General features: G+C 44.6%; 1 protein-coding gene across 7 annotated transcripts in view; it reads left to right on the top strand.

The window, feature by feature from the left end:
• Nucleotides 1–20,000, top strand: part of LOC143302338 (uncharacterized) — a 114,341-nt gene that overhangs the window by 89,516 nt on the left and 4,825 nt on the right. For 6 of the 7 annotated variants that reach the window (XM_076616962.1, XM_076616963.1, XM_076616964.1 and 3 more), the window contains 6 exons: nt 33–85; nt 3,330–3,447; nt 6,100–6,265; nt 6,833–6,885; nt 7,528–7,649; nt 9,182–9,351. In XM_076616962.1, coding sequence (XP_076473077.1) covers nt 33–85; nt 3,330–3,447; nt 6,100–6,265; nt 6,833–6,885; nt 7,528–7,649; nt 9,182–9,351 — 682 coding nt within the window. Of the gene's footprint in view, nt 1–32; nt 86–3,329; nt 3,448–6,099; nt 6,266–6,832; nt 6,886–7,527; nt 7,650–9,181; nt 9,352–11,650 lie in introns of all 7 variants that reach the window. The other variant, XM_076616968.1, reaches the window with a different exon arrangement.

Raw genomic sequence — 20,000 nt, 5'->3', positions numbered from 1 at the left:
CTAAACAGCGTGAATGTCTTTCCTGCTTGCAGCTGGAAGAAGAGAGAGCCACGATGATGAAGGAAATGGAAGAACTCAAAGAAAGGTACAGTTCTCAAGTTCTCTAAAGTGTGTGTGTGCGTTTCTCTCTTTCTTGATTTCTTTTTTAGATTTGTTAGCTGTTTTATATGAACAGTGAAATCAATCAAGGCATGTACATAAATAGGTGATCGTCACATGCCATGTACCTGCTGTGCTGGTTACAATGAATTAACTGAGTGCAGTTCCCCATATGTACCTGCAGTGCTGGTTACCCTGAATTAACTGAGTGCAGTTCCCCATATGTACCCGCAGTGCTGGTTACCCTGAATTAACTGAGTGCAGTTCCCCATATGTACCTGCAGTGTTGGTTACCCTGAATTAACTGAGTGCAGTTCCCCATATGTACCTGCAGTGCTGGTTACCCTGAATTAACTGAGTGCAGTTCCCCATATGTACCTGCAGTGCTGGTTACCCTGAATTAACTGAGTGCGGTTCCCCATATGTACCTGCAGTGTTGGTTACCCTGAATTAACTGAGTGCGGTTCCCCATATGTACCTGCAGTGTTGGTTACCCTGAATTAACTGAGTGCAGTTCCCCATATGTACCTGCAGTGCAGGTTACCCTGAATTAACTGAGTGCAGTTCCCCATATGTACCTGCAGTGCTGGTTACCCTGAATTAACTGAGTGCAGTTCCCCATATGTACCTGCAGTGCTGGTTACCCTGAATTAACTGAGTGCAGTTCCCCATATGTACCAATGCAGTTTTGATTACCTGAAATTAACTGAGTGCAGCTGAACTCCCCATGTGTACACATGCAGTATTAGTTACCTGAAATTAAATGAGTGCAGTTGTTCCCCATATATAGCCATAGTGTTGGTTACCTGGAATTAACTGAGGGCTGTATGTTTTTCTGTGTTCACACCGCTCACCCTCCTTGTCATGTGACTAACGTTGACCCCTGACCTTCATGGGTGGCGTTGGGGGTAAGGCCATGGCCATGTTACACAGTGTCTTTCATTTTCTCCGTCATGTTTTCTCTCTTTGGTCCTGTTGTGCTTGTTTTCTAGGTGTGCTTTCCCTCTTGGTGACTTGTGGCGCTGACTTCCCTTGTTCCTTTTCAGTGGTGGATTATATTTTTGCTCATGTTTCAAGCAGCCCTTTTTTTTCCCCCATTTTATCATGGATAGGAGCATTTTCTGTATTGTGAACAGATTTCCATATTGACATTTTGTCAGTTTTTCCCTTCTCTTTGTTTCAGTATTAAAACTAGCTCTCTGGTTTGGCAGATTCAGGACTCATGGCTGCACAAACTGTTCAGTATTTAAAAAAAGAAATCAGCCACTCCTTCCCATGTTTTATTTCGGTTTTGTGGCAGCACAGTTCTTTTGGTTGAAGCAGGATTGGGTTCACTTTTGTTGTAGACACCTGTGACAGACTTGTCTTAATTTGGGTTCTTACTTTCTGTTTCTTCATGGTTTTTTTTAGGCATAATTGTTCAGAAACTTAGAGATGCACAGTGCAGCTGAAGTGGGGTTTTGTTTTGTTTTGTTGTTGTTTTTTGGTGTGTGTGTGTGTGTGTGTGTTGCTTCCCCATTATCCCGTCTCCTAATTTTTACACAGGTATTTATTTTGTTTATTATGTGTTTAAATATGTGTATATATATATATATTGATTTATTCGTTGATTTTGTTCTTGTGATTTTTTCCCCTGTGGAGTGTCACTGATGTCCCGTGCTGATCACACCATTTACTTAAGAGTCCATTTTTCTGATGGTTTCCTGCTGATGTAGTTTGTGCTTTGTCCGCTGGTTGTTGTGCCCTGTTCCCTCGCTGCCTCACGTCCTCCTTGCTTTACTTTTCCTTATGTGTAGTCTAGTTTAGGATGGTACAGTGGCAGAATCAGTTAAGTATTGGACCTCTGATCCAGTGTTCACCAGTGATCAGGGTTTCAGGTTCACATTTCAGTATGGTGTTGTGGTCTTGGGAAAGGCATTTTAGTCCAGTTTGTCTCTCTCCGCCTAGATGGGAATGGGTATCTGGCATGGGTTGGGGAAGGTTACGGGAGTGAATATGACTTCACTGCCCTGATGGGCGAAAAAGGTTATGGCACCAAAGGCTACAGATATGCAGACCTGCTAATTCCTGCACCCCCTTTGTGTGCATATGCATGCAAAAGATCAAATGCACAGGTTTAAGATCCTGTAATCCATGACGGCGTTCAGTGGGTTATGGAAACAAAACATACCCAGCATGTGCATCCATGAAGAACAATGGTATAGTGGCTGAGATGTCAGGTTAAGAAAAATGGTCACATGTGATTGTAAAAGCTCTCTTATACATACAAGTGAAGATGGGAGTTGCTGTCCGCAGTGGCAGAGACAGAAGAAGAATCCTGCTTTGTGGAGTGTATTGTTAAAGGTGGTGTTTTGTTTTGCTTTCTGGGTGCAAGATAGATGGAATTTTTTGTGTTCTTTGTTCTTTTTTCTTCTTCCTTTTCTGATCCTCCAGTATTAGCATTTTTTACTTGTCCATGGATATTATTCCAGATCAGATACAGAATGCTTTAACACTGATGCATGAAAACTTGCTCATATACACATACACAAAGACACACACATAGATACACAGTCACACACACACAGACACACACACACATGACTTACATGATGATTTATGCTGCTGATGTGTCATCAGCCAAGTGGTAGTTGCTGTGATCAACAGTCTCTTTACTTAATGAGGGCAAGTAGAAATTTTGGGGTAGACAGGTAGTGTTTACAGTCTTTTTGACAGCTGAAAAATTATCTGGAAATTCATAGCTCTGGTCACTGAACGTTGTGATATGATGTGTTTAGAGTTTTTAACATATCTGTCCTCAGGACTACTAAAATATAACGTGGGGATTTCTGGCCCTGGATGCTGACATTGTGATGTGATGTGTTTAGAGCTGTTAATCCATTTGTCCTCCGGACTACTAAAAAATAACGTGGGAATTTCTGGCCCTGGATGCTGACATTGTGATGTGATGTGTTTAGAGCTGTTAATCCATTTGTCCTCAGGACTTTCTAAAAAATGATGTGGGAGTTTCTAGCCGTGGTCACTGACGTTGTGATGTGATGTGTTCAGAGCTGTTAATCCATTTGTCCTCAGGACTTTATAAAAAATAACGTGGAAATTTCTAGCCATGGTCGCTGACGGTGTGATGTGATGTGATTAGAGCTGTTAATCCATTTGTCCTCAGGACTTTCTAAAAAATAATGTGGGAATTTCTAGCTGTGGTCGCTGACGTTGTGATGTGATGTGTTCAGACACAGACAGGAGCTCGCGGCAGCGGAGGCGGAGCGTGTGTTGCTAAGCAACAGGGTGAACAGCACGGACCAGGAGGTTCATCACCACCAACAGCTGTTGGAAGAACAGAAGGTCAAGGTCAGCTGACCCCCCCCCCCACCTTTTATTATTATACTGTTAATAATGTATGTATGATAGTAGGATCCGACTATGACCATCAGAATAGCAGAGGAGGCAGCTGCTGTCTTGAGTTGGGTGCTGTCAGACTGCGCACAGACTGCAAAGCAACTGGCCAGTCTAAGAAACATACAACAGAAGCAAATTTTCTCAAGGCCTTACTAAGCATGTTGGGTTACGATGCTGGTCTGGCATCTGCTTGGCAGATGTGGTGTAGCGTACATGGATTTGTCCGAACGCAGTGACGCCTCCTTGAATAGCTGAACTGAACTGTCCAAGCTAGAATTTGATGATAGCATCTTTATTTGATTATAGTGTCTTGCCCAAGTTACATCCCCACTGCCTTGACCAAGAGAGCTTTGGGACAGTCCACGTTGGGAGAGGGCACTCATAAAGCGCTTTGAAACCTCTCAAAGCACTTTACAGTAATGTGTTAGTCAGACACAAAGTACACACAGACACACACACACACACACACACACACACACACACACACACGCATGCACGCACGCACGCACGCACGCACGCACACACTCACTCACTCACGCACTCACTCACTCTTACTTGGAAGAAAAGATCAGATCAAGGTGAAGACAGAGAAGATGGAGCCTTTGATTTGTGATGATAGCTTCTTGGTTTCTTCATCGTTACCTGCATGTTATGTTTTGCCTGTGGCAGAGCCCTGTGTGTCCAAATGCTGTAGCTGCTTTGTGTCGTACGTCTTGTACCTGATGTTTGTGTTCCAGTCCCTACAGTGAGAGTGGCTCGTTCTTTGTTATTTCTGGAGGAGGAAGGTGGCAGAATGGTTAAGATGCCAATACAGTAACTGTGAGGGTCTGGGTTTGGATCCCAGTCTTGCCCCTTCTCCCCAAGTATTTGTATTTCTTTTTATCACAACAGATTTCTCTGTGTGAAATTCGGGCTGCTCTCCCCAGGGAGAGCGCGTCACCACACTACAGAGCCACCCATTTTTTTGTATTTTTTCCTGCGTGCAGTTTTTTATTTGTTTTTCCTATCGAAGAGGATTTTTCTACAGAATTTTGCCAGGAACAACCGTTTTGTTGCCGCGGGTTCTTTTACATGCGCTAAGTGCATGCTGCACACGGGACCTTGGTTTATCGTCTCATCCGAATGACTAGCGTCCAGACCACCACTCAAGGTCTAGTGGAGGTGGAGAAAATATCGGCGGCTGAGCCGTGATTCGAACCAGTGCGCTCAGATTCTCTCGCTTCCTAGGCGGACGCGTTACCTCTAGGCCATCACTCCACATTCCCTGGAAAATCAAACTGAGCAAACTGACATACTAAGGTTCTGTATGCAGCACGCACTGAAAAAGAAGCCATGGCGAAATAATATTGATGTCTGGCAAAATTCTGCAGACGAAATCCACACTGACAGGCACACAAATGTATTTATATTTGCACTCAAGGCCCTAGTTAGAGTGTTGGGTTATGCTGCTGCTCAGCGATCTTCCTAATAGATGTGGTGCAGTGTATATGGACTTGTCCAAGAGCAGTGACGCCTCCTGTAGAAACTGAAACTGAAATTTGCAAGCCGCATGCAGCAAAATAAGGCCAAATGAACATGCTTAATAGCCAAAAATAGCATAAGACGAGACAGAGCATAAACCTGACAAGAGTCTTGGCCAAAGGAATGATTCAGCGCTTGTAGCTTTTAGAGGAGTTTGATTGGCTAAGAGCAGACCGGGTAAGACGTGTCGTCTTTTCACAGTTAGCCGCGCAAAATTTGGTCAAGCAGAGCAAACCGATAGGCCTAGTTTGCATCAGTTTGACATTGTACAGTATATGCATCACCAAACATGGAGTATAGTACAAACTCGTCCTTTTGCAGTGAAGATATTGCACTGAAAGTGCCAGCATGGGTTCTGCTGCTGGTCAGGCATGTGCCTGACAGATCTGGTGTAGTATACATGGATTCATCAAAAGCGTACTGACGCTTTCGTGAGAAACTGATGCTGAAACTTGACAGTGAAAGTGTTGGACTGAAAGTACCAGCGTAGGTTATGCTGCTGGTCAGGCATCTGCATAGAAGTTATGGTGGTGGTGGGTGTGTGGACTCATATAAGCGCAGTGTGACACCTTTAAGAAACTGAAAATAGAATAGAATAGAATATGTTTTTATTACCAAGTGTACCGGGGTCACAAGGAATATAGTACGTAACAAGGTACGAACATAAATCGAAAATCATACACAAACACAGATACAGTAGAAATGAGGATACATACAAGTGTATATCAATATAAAAACTTGTATATACTCACATATGCATGCACTGCACACACACACACTCATGTGCCGCACGCGCGCACACACATACACACACACACACTTTCTCTATTTCTCTCTCTCTCTCTCTCTCTCTCTCTCACACACACACACACACACACACATGCACGTTTGAACAGAAGCCGCATATTACATGTGGATGGGGCTGATAACTAAATCTTCAGGTGGATGGTTGTTGATTGCACAATTCTAGTTGTCATACTGGATTTGTTCGAGAGACAGGAGACAGGGCATTGACTGCTTGGAAGTGTAGCACTGAAGGTGCCAGCGACTGACCACACACACACACACTGTTCTGTGTGGCAGCTGGCGACGCTGGAGGCGGAGAGGCAGGAGCTGAGGGCAGCCAACCGTTCCCTGGAGAGTGACCGCTCCAGTCGGCAGTCGCAGACCCAGGCCCTGGCCGACAAGGTCAACAGGCTGGAGCTGGCCCTGTCCAAGGCTTCTGCCCCCTGCCCTCCTCTGGCTGCTGGTGGGTGGGGGGGTGTGGGGCTGGGGGGAGGTGTTGTGAATGGGGGGTTGTGGGTGTGTGTGTGTGGGGGAGGGGGGTGAGTGTGTTAGGGGGAGGGATGGGTTCATGGGTTGTTGGTGTTTTTTTTTGTTTTTAAGGGGGTGGGGGTGGGGGGTGGGGGAGGAGTGTGGGGGGGTGGGGGTACATTAATGTGTGTGTGTGTGTACTTGTGGTGTGGTGTGCAGGGGTGAGAGTGTGTGGGGGTGAGGGGGGATGGGTGTGTGGGGGGTGGAGGGGGGTATGGGAGGGGGTGTTGTGGGGGTGAGTGTGTTTGTGTGTGATGCATTTGTGTGTGTGACCTTGTGTGTGAGTGTATGAGAGATTGTGTGACTTGGTTTTGTGTGTGTGTGTGTGTTTGTGTGTGTGTGTGTGTATTCTGGTGAATGTTGAAGTATGTATGTGTGTGTTGTTCAAGTATGTATGTGTGTGTGTGTGTTCGGGTGCTTGTGCAAGCAGATGAGTGTGTGTGCAAGTGTTAACTGTTTACGCACTTTGCGTAACCCTGCGTTTGTGCACTTTGTGTTGCAGGAGACAGCTCAGACAGTCAACTGGTACAGGAGAGACAGGCGGCAGAACAACAGGTCAGCGCTCTGTTCTGTCTGTGAACAAACTGTGTACACTGCTGCTTCCCTCCCCTGTCACAGTCTGTCAGCTGCTGCTGCTGGTGGTGGTGCATGTACATGTCGCACACTCAGGGTACATGAACACTCACAGGGTACATGAACACTCATAGGGTACATGTGCACTCACAGGGTACATGTACAGACACAGGTACATGTACACTAAGAAGGTACAGGTACACTCACAGTGTACATGTATACTCACAGGCAGGGTACATGTACACTCACAGGCTATATGTGCCGCACTCAGAGGGTTGTGTTCATGTACAAAGCATTCTAATCATGTTGCTGATTTGGCATCGTCAGCTACAAAAAAGTGGCTGTTTCATGTGCACACATCAATACAAACATACACGCAGACTTGTAGACAATCATATTTCTGTCACGCGCACACATATATATGTTCGTGCATGCATCTTCGCATATCTACATGCTTACACACACACTCAGGGTGTGTATGTGTGTGTGTGTGGACGTCAGCCAGTGTCCAGTATTAGAAATGTATAAAATCTAAGATTATTTATCTCCCCTCCTCCTCCCCCTCCCCCCAAAAAAAAGAAAAGGAAAAGAAATCAACAGAGAAACGTGACTGACCTGGTGCAGGTGGACTTCCTCAACTCAGTGATTGTGGACCTGCAGCTGAAGAACCAGGAGATGGAGCAGAGGCTGAAGACCATGGAGTCCGCCATGTTCAGTGCCGGGGACGACTCTGACCCCGTGCCCATGTGAGTGGCTGTTGTCTGTCCCTACATGTACCTCTAGCCTTGGCTGTCTTCAACAGCTGGCAGGAAAAGAGAGAGAGAGAGAGTGTGTGTGTGTGTGTGTGTGTTAGAGAGAGAGAGAGTGTGTGTGTTAGAGAGTGTGTGTGTTAGAGAGAGAGTGTGTGTGTGTGTGTGTTAGAGAGAGTGTGAGAGAGAGAGAGAGTGTGTGTCTGCGTGTGTGTTAGAGAGAGAAAGTGTGTGTGTGTGTGAGAGAGAGAGAGAGAGTCTGTGTGTGTGTTAGAGAGAGATTCAGTTAGGCTTGTCTCACACACACACACACACACACACACACACACACACGTCTAATATCACTCAAAGTGAAAAGATGTTAAATTAAGGACAGAACACACACACACACACACACACACACACACACACACACACACACACACCACACACACATATGTATATCTTAGTGGATTTTATCAGAGAAGTTTGCCAGGGACTACTAACATGTTGCCATCAGTTCTGTTACATGCGCTTAGTGAATGCTTCACACAGGATCTTGATTTATCATCTCAAGCAAATGACTATAGCAGACCACAACTCAAAGGTTTAGTGGAGAAAAAAAAATCTGTCAGATAAGGGATCTGATCCCATACTCTCAGATTCTCTCTCATGTCGGGCACAATAGCCGAGTGGTTAAAGCGTTGGACTTTCAGTCTGAGGGTCCGGGGTTCGAATCTTTGGTGGCGCCTGGTGGGTAAAGGGTGGAGATTTTTCTGATCTCCCAGGTCAGCATATGTGCAGACCCGCCAGTGCCTGAACCCCTTCGTGTGTAATATGCAAGCAGAAGATCAAATACGCACATTAAAGATCCTGTAATCTATGTCAGTGTTATGGAAACAAGAACATACCCAGCATGCACACCCCCGAAAACGGAGTATGGCTGCCTACATAGCAGGGTAAATAAACAAAACGGTCATACACATAAAATGTTAAAATGTTACATGTTTGTCTTAGTGTGTAGGTGTGCGTGCCTTAAATCTGATTGAATGACACAGGAAATAAATGATGAGCGCCCAGTGGCAACCATCAGTCAGCTCTACCCAGGTAGGCAGCCTGTTGTGTAAATGACTCCGTGTGTGTAAAGCGCTTAGAGCTTGGTCTCCGACCGAGGATAGGTGCTATATAAATATCCCTGTCAATCAATCAGTGTCCAAGATGGACATGTTACCACAAGGCCGCCTCTCCACAGCCCCACAACCTGAGTTTCGTGATGTCCCTCCGTGGGCGCTGATGGACTTCTTAAAAGAAGTGAACATTTTTAACTGGATTTGAAGGTTTTAAAATATGGAAGTTTATTTTTTAAACTTTGGAATGGAAAGTTTGAAGTGGTGACTCGTTTTAATTGTTTGTTTTTTTTATCCTTGTAATAGTTATTAACGCGGCGATAGCCTTGAGATGGCCTTAGTGGTCGGCGAGGCTCTAAGCACCATAATTTCATTTCATTTCATTTCATTTCCACAACCTGACTGACTGACTAACTGTTGCAGCCCTGGCAGCCGATCTCGCCCCGCCCCTCGCCTCTTCTGCGACATCTGCGACATGTTTGACCTCCACGACACGGACGACTGCCCGAAGCAGGCCATGACGGACAGCCCTCCTCCCAGCTCTCACCATGGTGACCGACACGCCCTCCGACCCTACTGCGACATCTGTGAATGTGAGTCACTGTGAGCCTTGTGGTGTGCCACGTTTTTTTTTTGTTTTTTTTTAGTGCTGTGACTTGTTTGGTTGTCCGTGGGGGAAGGGGGTGGGGGTGATTGTATGTGTGTGTGTGTGTGATAATTTTTAAGAGTGTGGAAAGTGAAGTTTCAGCTCAGTACTTTAATTGCAAGAAACGGGTTTGCATGTTGCACCAGATAGCCAGAAGTAAGAGAGTCAGCTTCACACGTGCAGCATAGCTGGTTGCTTTGTGTACAGTGTTCGGATATAATTTTTAGAGACTGGGTTCCTTTGGAAAAATTCCCCAAGCGTTTCCTTTTGTTTTTTTTAAGAGAAGAAGCAAATTCAAAGGATTGAAAAGAATGAGCAATGTCCAAATAAGAGGAATGAAAAGGTAGACGGGCGCCACAGCCGAATGGTTAAAGCGTTGGACTTTCGATCTGAGGGTCCCGGGTTCGAATCACGGTGACAGCGCCTGGTGGGTAAAGCGTGGAGATTTTTACGATCTCCCAGGTCAACATATGTGCAGACCTGCCAGTGCCTGAACCCCCTTCGTGTGTATACGCAAGCATAAGATCAAATACGCATGTTAAAGATCCTGTAATCCATGTCAGCGTTCGGTGGGTTATGGAAAACAAGAACATACCCAGCATGCACACCCCCGAAAGCGGAGTATGGCTGCCTACATGGTGGGGTAAAAGCGGTCATACACGTAAAAAGCCCACTCACGTATATACGAGTATACGAGTGAACTTGGGAGTTGAAGCCCACGAACGCAGAAGAAGAAGAAGAAGAAGAATGAAAAGGTAGAGTATAGGTGAAAAATGAAACAAGATTGTTTCTGAATAAAAAGAAAGTTCAGAGAGCATGAATAGTATAACTGCTAACAGCACGAAATCCCAACACTCTGTGGTAGTTTAGAAATTTTGATGAGTATATACATTGGATAACTGGGCGTGAAACCTTGACCAAACTCTACCAAGCTGTGTTACAAAACAACAAAGGGACTGTGTAAAAAGCATCACAGTTTGTTTTGTCCCTCTTCTACCACTGCTACGACAACAGAAGTGTGTGCATTGTGTGCGCTTTGTCTGTGGAATGTGTTTTGTGTGCGTCAGTGCTCCTTGTCATGTCAGTGCTGCTCCAGTGGTTTGTCACGCCATGGGTTTTTACTAACAGTACTAAACTTTAACCCCTTTAACCCCTTTCTTGTCATCACCGAAACTTGCCAGCCTCATCAACCCTTCACAACTTGCTTGTGTATCGTGAAGTTCATTTGTATTCATCTTCATGGGATGGGGTTTTTTTGTGTGTGGTGAAGGAGGTGGGTGGAGGGGGTGATGGAGGTAGAGGGGGAAAGGGGAGTAGGGGGTTCTGAGGGAGGAAGGGGGGAGGGGAGGAGTGTGTGGGTTGGAGATGGGAAGAGGAGAATATCATGTGTGTGTGTGTGTGTGTTGGTGATCATGTTTTGATGTACATACTTTCCTTAGCTTACTCTTACAGCTAACAATTGCACATGTCAAATAGTTAATTTCTGTACCAGTGTTAAGGCAGTGAACCAGTCTTGAGTCTTGAAACATTATGTAAACATTCAGTGAAACAGATCTCTGTGTCTGAGCAAGAAATCTGTCTTAAAAGGTTGAATGTTTTTTGTGTGGTTGTGTGAGTCCTTCTCCAAGTAGAATTTGTATTTGGAAGGCTGAATATTTCTTTGTTGTGTTTGTAATTCAGATGAACTTACTTTTAAACTGATCAGTATCTTTTTTTAACTCACAGCACTGAATGCATTTATTTGCTGTTATTATCTCATTCTAGCTGTGAAGAATTATATTGATCACATTACAAAATCCATTTCAGTTGAAGTTGAAGTATGCGACCACTTTACTAAATGCATTTATCATAGTGTTTGTCTTTATTGTTGTGGTTAAGTATTCTCACTACTGCACAAAAAGCATCTGAAATTATGGTAAAAGATAGTGACCACTATAACAAAAGCATTTGTCATTATTGTTCCTAATTAATTTGTGATTAAGTATGGTTAGTATGGTACTGAAAGCATCTGAAATTACGGTAAAAGATAAGACCAAAATACTGAATGCATTTGTCATTGTTGTTTCAATTTTAAGTTGTGCTTGAGTATAATTACTTTGGCACTAAATGCATCTGTAAATATGATAAAAGCTAGTGACCATGTTACTAACCACATTATTGGTGACAGTGATATTGCCATGAAGCAGTGCCCATGCCCCAGTGACGTAAGCCATCCTGTTGTGTGTTCTGCCCTGTTGTTGCTGCAGCCTTCGGACACTGGACAGACAGCTGTGAGGACGGCCAGACCTTTTGACCGTCACCCCGCACCACCCCGACATCACGGCCCCCCCCTCGCCTCATTCCAGCATCCTCATCATCCTCACCCTGTGTGTGCGGTGCTGCCTCCCCCCCAGCCCCCTCATCTCCCTCACCCCCTTCCCCGCCGCTCACTCATCTCATCGCATCGTTGCCCCGCATCGCCGCACATTGCATGGACCATTCCATCAGCAGCGGTCAGTTTGTGGCTGACCCGTGGTCTGTGTGTGGGTGGGGTGGGATAGGGAGGGATGTGAACGGTGGGCTGAAGAGCTGTGGTGGTCGCCAGGACTTGCTTCTGCTTCACCACGGCACTGGGTGCTCATGAACCTGGAAACAGTGGGACCTGTCACACCTCAACAGTTTTACACAGGCGCTACTGTCTGACTCGTCACTGAAAAGGAATTTCATTGGCGGGCTTTAGAAAAGTTGCAATAAGAACAGAAATGCTATGGGGGAAAAAAGAAAGAAATACGACCACCAGAGGAATACGTTGAACAGAGAAATCAGTCCTTTTGCTAAAATAGGAGGTGCAGGCATTAAGATTTCACAAGAGAGTAATGATGGTCCAGCCCAAAAGGCTTTTACAGCAAAATGAACAATGTAATGAATGAATTTCTCTTATTGAGATAATAAAGTATTCTGTAATCTGTAATCTAAACACCAAGACAACATAGACATAATGGTATCAAAGACCAGCAACACACGGCAGTTACAGTGCGGGCGAACAAGGGGGAGGGATGGGAACAGAGTGGGGATGGGGGAAGACTGTGTGGTGTGGCCAGGTCAGAAAAAGGTAGGGCTGAATTGGGTTGATACGAGACTGTCTTCTTCTTCTTCTGCGTTCACTCGTATGCACACGAGTGGGCTTTTATGTGTATGACCGTTTTTACTCCGCTATGTAGGCAGCCATACTCCGTTTTCGGGGGTGTGCATGCTGGGTATGTTCTTGTTTCCATAACCCACCGAACGCTGACATGGGTTACAGGATCTTTAACATGCGTATTTGATCTTCTGCTTGCATATACACACGAAGGGGGTTCAGGCACTAGCAGGTCTGCACATATGTTGACCTAGGAGATCGTGAAAATCTCCACCCTTTACCCACCAGGCGCCGTTACCGTGATTCGAATCCGGGACCCTCAGATTGACAGTCCAATGCTTTAACCACTTGGCTATTGCGCCCGTCAATATTAAACTGTCAAAAGACAGTTGTAACTGTTCACCACAAAGGGGGCATGGGGGGAGGGGGGGACATCACCTGAAAGTGAGGAGCTGACAGAGGGGAGAAAATAGACTCAGTCATGTGACATTGTTTCCTGTAACACGTGTCTTGATTGTAAGATATATAGATTTTTTTAAAAGAAATTTAAAATTGACATACATACACAAGGGATTTGTCAATGAGTTCACCCAAACAGAAGCGGGTTTGTCAAAGAGTACACCCAAATACAAGTGATTTTGTCAAAGAGTACACCCAAATACAAGCTTTTTTTTGTCAAGGAGTACGCTGTAATAGAAGCAATTTTCAAAAATCACACTCAGATTGTCAGTTTTGTCAAAGAATGCACCTTATTGCAAGCTATTTTGTCATGGAGTACAAGCTATTTTGTCAAAGAATACACCCAAATACAAATGATTTGTCAAAGACTACACCCAAATACGAGTGATTTTGTTAGAGTACACCCAAATAAAAGCAATTTTGTCAAAGAGTACGCCCAAATACAATGATTTTGTCAGGGAGTACACCCTAATACAAGTCATTTAGTGAAAGAGAACACCCAGATACAAGCGATTTGTCAAGTAATACACCCTGATACAAGTCATTTAGTGAAAGAGAACACCAAAATACAAACGATTTGTCAAGGAGTACACCCTGATACAAGTCATTTAGTGAAAGAAAACACCCAGATACAAGCGATTTGTCAAGGAATACACCCTGATACAAGTCATTTAGTGAAAGAGATCACCCAGATACAAGCGATTTGTCAAGGAATACACCCTAATGCAAGTCTTTTTTTGAAAGAGAACACCCAAGTATATGCAGTTTTGCAAATGAGCGTGCTTTAATACATGACCAGTTTGGGTCCTCCAGTGAAGGCTTTTCCATGTGACAAAACTGGTTGAGTCTGCTTTTAAATGGCATCATCTTCACTCAGTGTCTCCTCAGTTCTTGTGCAGTTTCCATTTTCAACAAGGTCCTATGTGACGATTCATTTACCTCACTTTAAAACTTAGGAATCAAACTCTGGAGAGAGAGGGGAACAAAAATCAAACTAATGATTACATGTAGGGAATATGTATTACATACTTTTGATACAAGGGACAGAGAGTGGGGTGGCTCTTATATTGCACATGCGAAAGTGTTACGGTCAAATACCCTGTCAGAATCTTCAGGTGTTCAACATGTGTATCGATTAAAAAAAAAAAGCCAAAAAAAAAAAGCCTGCCTTGTTCTTAGCTGTAGTGCAAGATCACTTCTGTGGGAAACCTTACGGCAACCAGACAGTGATAAGGTGCTGTAGACTGAAGGCATCAGATCACAGAGCAAAGCTGGTGTGCAGGAGGGGGGATCTGGCCTGTGTGAGATGCCACAGAAGATAGAAGACAGATAGAAAACAAACTGTGTGTGGTGTGTGTGCTGTTGATGAAATGCTGCCACTGACGTCACCGCCATGGAGACTGAACTGGGACACTGAGGAAACCATGATGACACGGCAGTGTGCGTTATTCCTGGAACTTATTTTGTCATGGTGAATTAACGGTCCAGTTTGGAACAACCCCAGAAATCCCATCTCTGTGTTCTCTGTCGCCTTGGTGATGCATCGTCAAGGGAGAGTAGTTTCAAGCCAGCGTTCTGTTCACAGTCTCATTCTTTGGAAGCTTCCTGATGCTGCAGGGGTAACAGTGTTGAATAATGGTGCTGAAGTTTTCGTGCTGTTCCCTGCGGCACTATAAACTAGGTAGGTTAATGATTTTGGTCAATAAAAGACAGTGTTACAAAGGTAGAGACAACATGGAAATTTTTTTTTCTGGTGCATTTGCACCAAGACAGAAGACAGTAGCAGTTCCAGAATGAACGGACCAAGCATCAACAAAGTAATTGTGTGACTGTGGAAAAAAATCAAAAGAAAACAATACTCATCATGCATGGTCCTCCAGTTGGCTGGGTATTTCTCAACAAGTCTGTGATATTGTGTGAACTGTGTGTGTGTGTGTGTTTTATTTGTGAATCATGCTGACTGCAGGTGGTTTTTTTTGTTTTTTTTCGGATGGCATAGGTTTTGGGATCAGGCATGGCATGTGTTGCTTGTTGCTGAACGGTGAATACAGTGCATGATCTTGTCTTGCCAGTGTTTCTGTGTTTTTAAGTGGCTGGCCAGGTCCACTTGCCATGAATCTGTGACACAATGGATGCATTGTTGGTTTTCTTTCTTTTCTTTTCTTTTTTGTAATGAAATGGATGCACTGTTTTTTTTTTCATTTTGATTTTTAATTTTTCACGATGCACATGTAACTTAAAGGTATGTTTGAATGAATGATGTGTGTGTGTGGATGTGTACATGCATGTGTGTGTGTGGATATTCACATGCATATGTGTAAAAGGGTGTGGGCCAAATATTACACGATTGAGAAAAGATCTGAATCTTGATTGACCAGAAGGGCCAGCTTTCATGGTCTACCTACCAAGACATTGAGACAAAAAAAAATCAGTAAGCATATCAGTGTATATTGTATTCCTGGGGATATCCCACGGACTGTTTTTCTCTGTCTGTGATGACAGTTCCTCATCTTCTCTTTTTTTTCCCCTCAAGGCCTGACTAAGCACATTGGGTTACGCTGCTGGTCAGGCATCTGCTTGGCAGATGTGGTGTAGCGTATATGGATTTGTCCGAACGCAGTGACGCCTCCTTGAGCTACTGAAACTGAAACTGAAACTCGGCAGTATGTGTGTGCTGCATCAATGCATGGCATTGCTCTTCGACCTTTGTTGATTAACTCTCTCCATACGAACGGCGAAAGAGATGACGTTAACATTGTTTCTCCCCAATTACCACCATCAAAATATTACAAGCGGAAGGCTCTTATACTGAAGACGTGAATGTTGACAAAGAATACCACAATTCTGACGACGGAAGCTAAAGGTTGGGTCATTCAGACACCCACTGGACATCCGAGGGGTCTGTGTAGAGGAGAAGAGAGGACTGGCCGTACTGAGTGAGTTAATTAATGCTGGGGTCATTCAGACACCCACTGGACATCCGAGGGGTCTGTGTAGAGGAGAAGAGAGGACTGGCCGTACTGAGTTAATTAATGCTGGGGTCATTCAGACACCCACTGGACATCCGAGGGGTCTGTGTAGAGGAGAAGAGAGGACTGGCCGTACTGAGTTAATTAATGCTGGGGTCATTCAGACACCCACTGGACATCCGAGGGGTCTGTGTAGAGGAGAAGAGAGGACTGGCCGTACTGAGTTAATTAATGCTGGGGTCATTCAGACACCCACTGGACATCCGAGGGGTCTGTGTAGAGGAGAAGAGAGGACTGGCCGTACTGAGTGAGTTAATTAATGCTGGGGTCATTCAGACACCCACTGGACATCCGAGGGGTCTGTGTAGAGGAGAAGAGAGGACTGGCCGTACTGAGTGAGTTAATTAATGCTGGGGTCATTCAGACACCCACTGGACATCCGAGGGGTCTGTGTAGAGGAGAAGAGAGGACTGGCCGTACTGAGTTAATTAATGCTGGGGTCATTCAGACACCCACTGGACATCCGAGGGGTCTGTGTAGAGGAGAAGAGAGGACTGGCCGTACTGAGTTAATTAATGCTGGGGTCATTCAGACACCCACTGGACATCCGAGGGGTCTGTGTAGAGGAGAAGAGAGGACTGGCCGTACTGAGTTAATTAATGCTGGGGTCATTCAGACACCCACTGGACATCCGAGGGGTCTGTGTAGAGGAGAAGAGAGGACTGGCCGTACTGAGTGAGTTAATTAATGCTGGGGTCATTCAGACACCCACTGGACATCCGAGGGGTCTGTGTAGAGGAGAAGAGAGGACTGGCCGTACTGAGTGAGTTAATTAATGCTGGGGTCATTCAGACACCCACTGGACATCCGAGGGGTCTGTGTAGAGGAGAAGAGAGGACTGGCCGTACTGAGTTAATTAATGCTGGGGTCATTCAGACACCCACTGGACATCCGAGGGGTCTGTGTAGAGGAGAAGAGAGGACTGGCCGTACTGAGTGAGTTAATTAATGCTGGGGTCATTCAGACACCCACTGGACATCCGAGGGGTCTGTGTAGAGGAGAAGAGAGGACTGGCCGTACTGAGTGAGTTAATTAATGCTGGGGTCATTCAGACACCCACTGGACATCCGAGGGGTCTGTGTAGAGGAGAAGAGAGGACTGGCCGTACTGAGTGAGTTAATTAATGCTGGGGTCATTCAGACACCCACTGGACATCCGAGGGGTCTGTGTAGAGGAGAAGAGAGGACTGGCCGTACTGAGTTAATTAATGCTGGGGTCATTCAGACACCCACTGGACATCCGAGGGGTCTGTGTAGAGGAGAAGAGAGGACTGGCCGTACTGAGTTAATTAATGCTGGGGTCATTCAGACACCCACTGGACATCCGAGGGGTCTGTGTAGAGGAGAAGAGAGGACTGGCCGTACTGAGTGAGTTAATTAATGCTGGGGTCATTCAGACACCCACTGGACATCCGAGGGGTCTGTGTAGAGGAGAAGAGAGGACTGGCCGTACCGAGTGAGTTAATGTTCTTCTGGAGAGTTGTTTCAACACTTCTTTCATTGTAAACAGTGTATCGAGTAATGTATAGAGTATGACATCTCTCCACACCCATGCATAATGATGCATTGATTAGGCGAGAGAGTTTTACATTATGAATGATTCTTTCATTGTAAACAATGTATAGAGTATGACATCTCTCCACACCCATGCATAATGATGCATTGATTAGGTGAGAGAGTTTTACATTGTGAATGATTCGTGAACATGGTAAGTACAGAGAGTTAGTGCCATAATTCATTTTTGCAACATATAATCCACAGTGATTGTGAGAGTGTGGTTTTCTGTGCTCTGAGCTTGGTTAGTGTTTATCTGTATACTTTCTGATGTTGTCCTGGTGTGTATGTGTGTGCATGTGCATGTGGGAAAGGTATATGTAAGTGGTGTATTTTGTGTGTGTCAAAGACTTAAAGCATATGTGTGTTTTAGAAAGGACCAAATCTTCATGCGTGTGTGGTTTGTGTGCTTATAAGCATGTGTGTGTGTGTGTGTGTGTTTATGAGAGACAGAGAGGCAAGGAATGTTTTTGTGTTGTGCTCGCACACAAGTCTGTATCTCTTTTGTGCTTCATGTTCATCATTTTATGTCTGTGAAACGTTCCTGTATGTTTCCATGGAACTGATACACTGGTGTTCATCATTGTGATGGTTTGCTTTTCTGCTGTTCACAATTATGGCCAGTGTGTAAACCAGCTTTGTGAACCTTGCACAGTGCAGCATTGGACTCTGTGGCTGTCCCAACCATGACAGCACACATGGTGGTTGTGAAATAACAGGACTTCATATGTTGAAACAATTTTAATTTGGTTTTATTTAAAGATCAGTGCAGCCCTTGGTTGTGTGACTGTGTTCATCTCCATGCACGGTTGTGGAATGCTAAACCATTGACTGCATGGTTGTATAATGCAACATTGTACTTTATCCTTGTGTCTGTAAGAATAAAAAATGTTCAGTTTTAGTTTCAAGGAGGTGTCAGATTGGTTGAATTGTTAGACAGACAGAAATACAGAAAATCTTAGCCGTATGAAGAGCACAGGATAAGAGTCAAGATGGCTGTCGGAAAAAGAGGAAGCTAGGAATCAGGGATACAGAGGGGAGGTAACCTACTTCCGGGAGCTACTTTTGTTTTCTCCGCATTGGCGGATAGTAGTTTGCACAGAACAGGAATCGGACCTCGGTTCACTTAGCGCAATGTGCACACCAGACATCAGTTCACTAAGTGCAATGTGTACACTGGACTTCGGTTTATTATCTCCTTCGAAAGACTAGCACCTGGACCACCAGTCAAGGTCTAGAGTGGGAGTAAAAATCCTGACCTGTACATGGGATACCTGCTTACCATTCAGCCACAGCTCTCTTTCTTCTTATGTATATCTATATATATATATATACACATCTATTTTATATACATCTATGTAAATATATATTATATATATACATATATATATATATATATATGATATGATATGATATGAGTCATGTCTGACTATGACCATCAGAACAGCAGAGGAGGCAACTGCTGTCCCATCTGTCTGGTTTAGAATTTGATTATAGTGGAAAGTGTCTCGCCCAAGACACCCCCACTCTGGTTTAGAACTTGATTATAGTGGAAAGTGTCTCGCCCAAGACACCCCCACTCTGGTTTAGAATTTGATTATAGTGGAAAGTGTCTCGCCCAAGACACACCCCCACTCTGGTTTAGAACTTGATTATAGTGGAAAGTGTCTCGCCCAAGACACACCCCCACTCTGGTTTAGAACTTGATTATAGTGGAAAGTGTCTCGCCCAAGACACACCCCCACTCTGGTTTAGAACTTGATTATAGTGGAAAGTGTCTTGCCCAAGACACCCCCCCACTTTGGTTTAGAATTTGATTATAGTGGGAAGTGTCTCGCCCAAGACACCCCCCCACTTTGGTTTAGAATTTGATTATAGTGGAAAGTGTCTCGCCCAAGACACCCCCCCACTTTGGTTTAGAATTTGATTATAGTGGAAAGTGTCTCGCCCAAGATACACCCCCACTCTCTCAGCCAAGAGGGCTTCAGGACAGTCACGTTGGGATGGTCCCCATGCATGTAGCACTAAGAGGTAGTGCTGTCTTGCCTGCTAAAGTCATAGTCTTTCACAGAAGACATAAGCTGTAAATGAACTCCCATTGCAGTGGAGAAACCGTTTGTGGGCAGGAGTGTAGGACTATATGATACTGTCTGTGTAACACTCAGCATGTGGTCCATAATTTGTGTGACTCGTTCTGCAGCTCTGTGTGTGTGTGTGTGTGTGTGTGTGTGTGATACTGGTGTGTGCAATTCAGTGTTGTTGTTGTTGCATTAGGCTGTACAATTTGCTTGATGCTATAAAAAAAAATATATTAAAAAAAACAAAAAAAAAAAAAACGTGAGGTGATTTGAATTATTGGGAGACAATGTTGAACTTTGTGATGTCGCACTTTACCTTGGTGTTTCTGTCTGACAGTGACTGCAAAGGTTGTAACTGT

Source organism: Babylonia areolata, chromosome 29, assembly GCF_041734735.1.
Source record: "Babylonia areolata isolate BAREFJ2019XMU chromosome 29, ASM4173473v1, whole genome shotgun sequence".
Taxonomy (NCBI): domain Eukaryota; kingdom Metazoa; phylum Mollusca; class Gastropoda; order Neogastropoda; family Buccinidae; genus Babylonia; species Babylonia areolata.
This window is presented reverse-complemented; position numbering and strand designations above follow the sequence as displayed.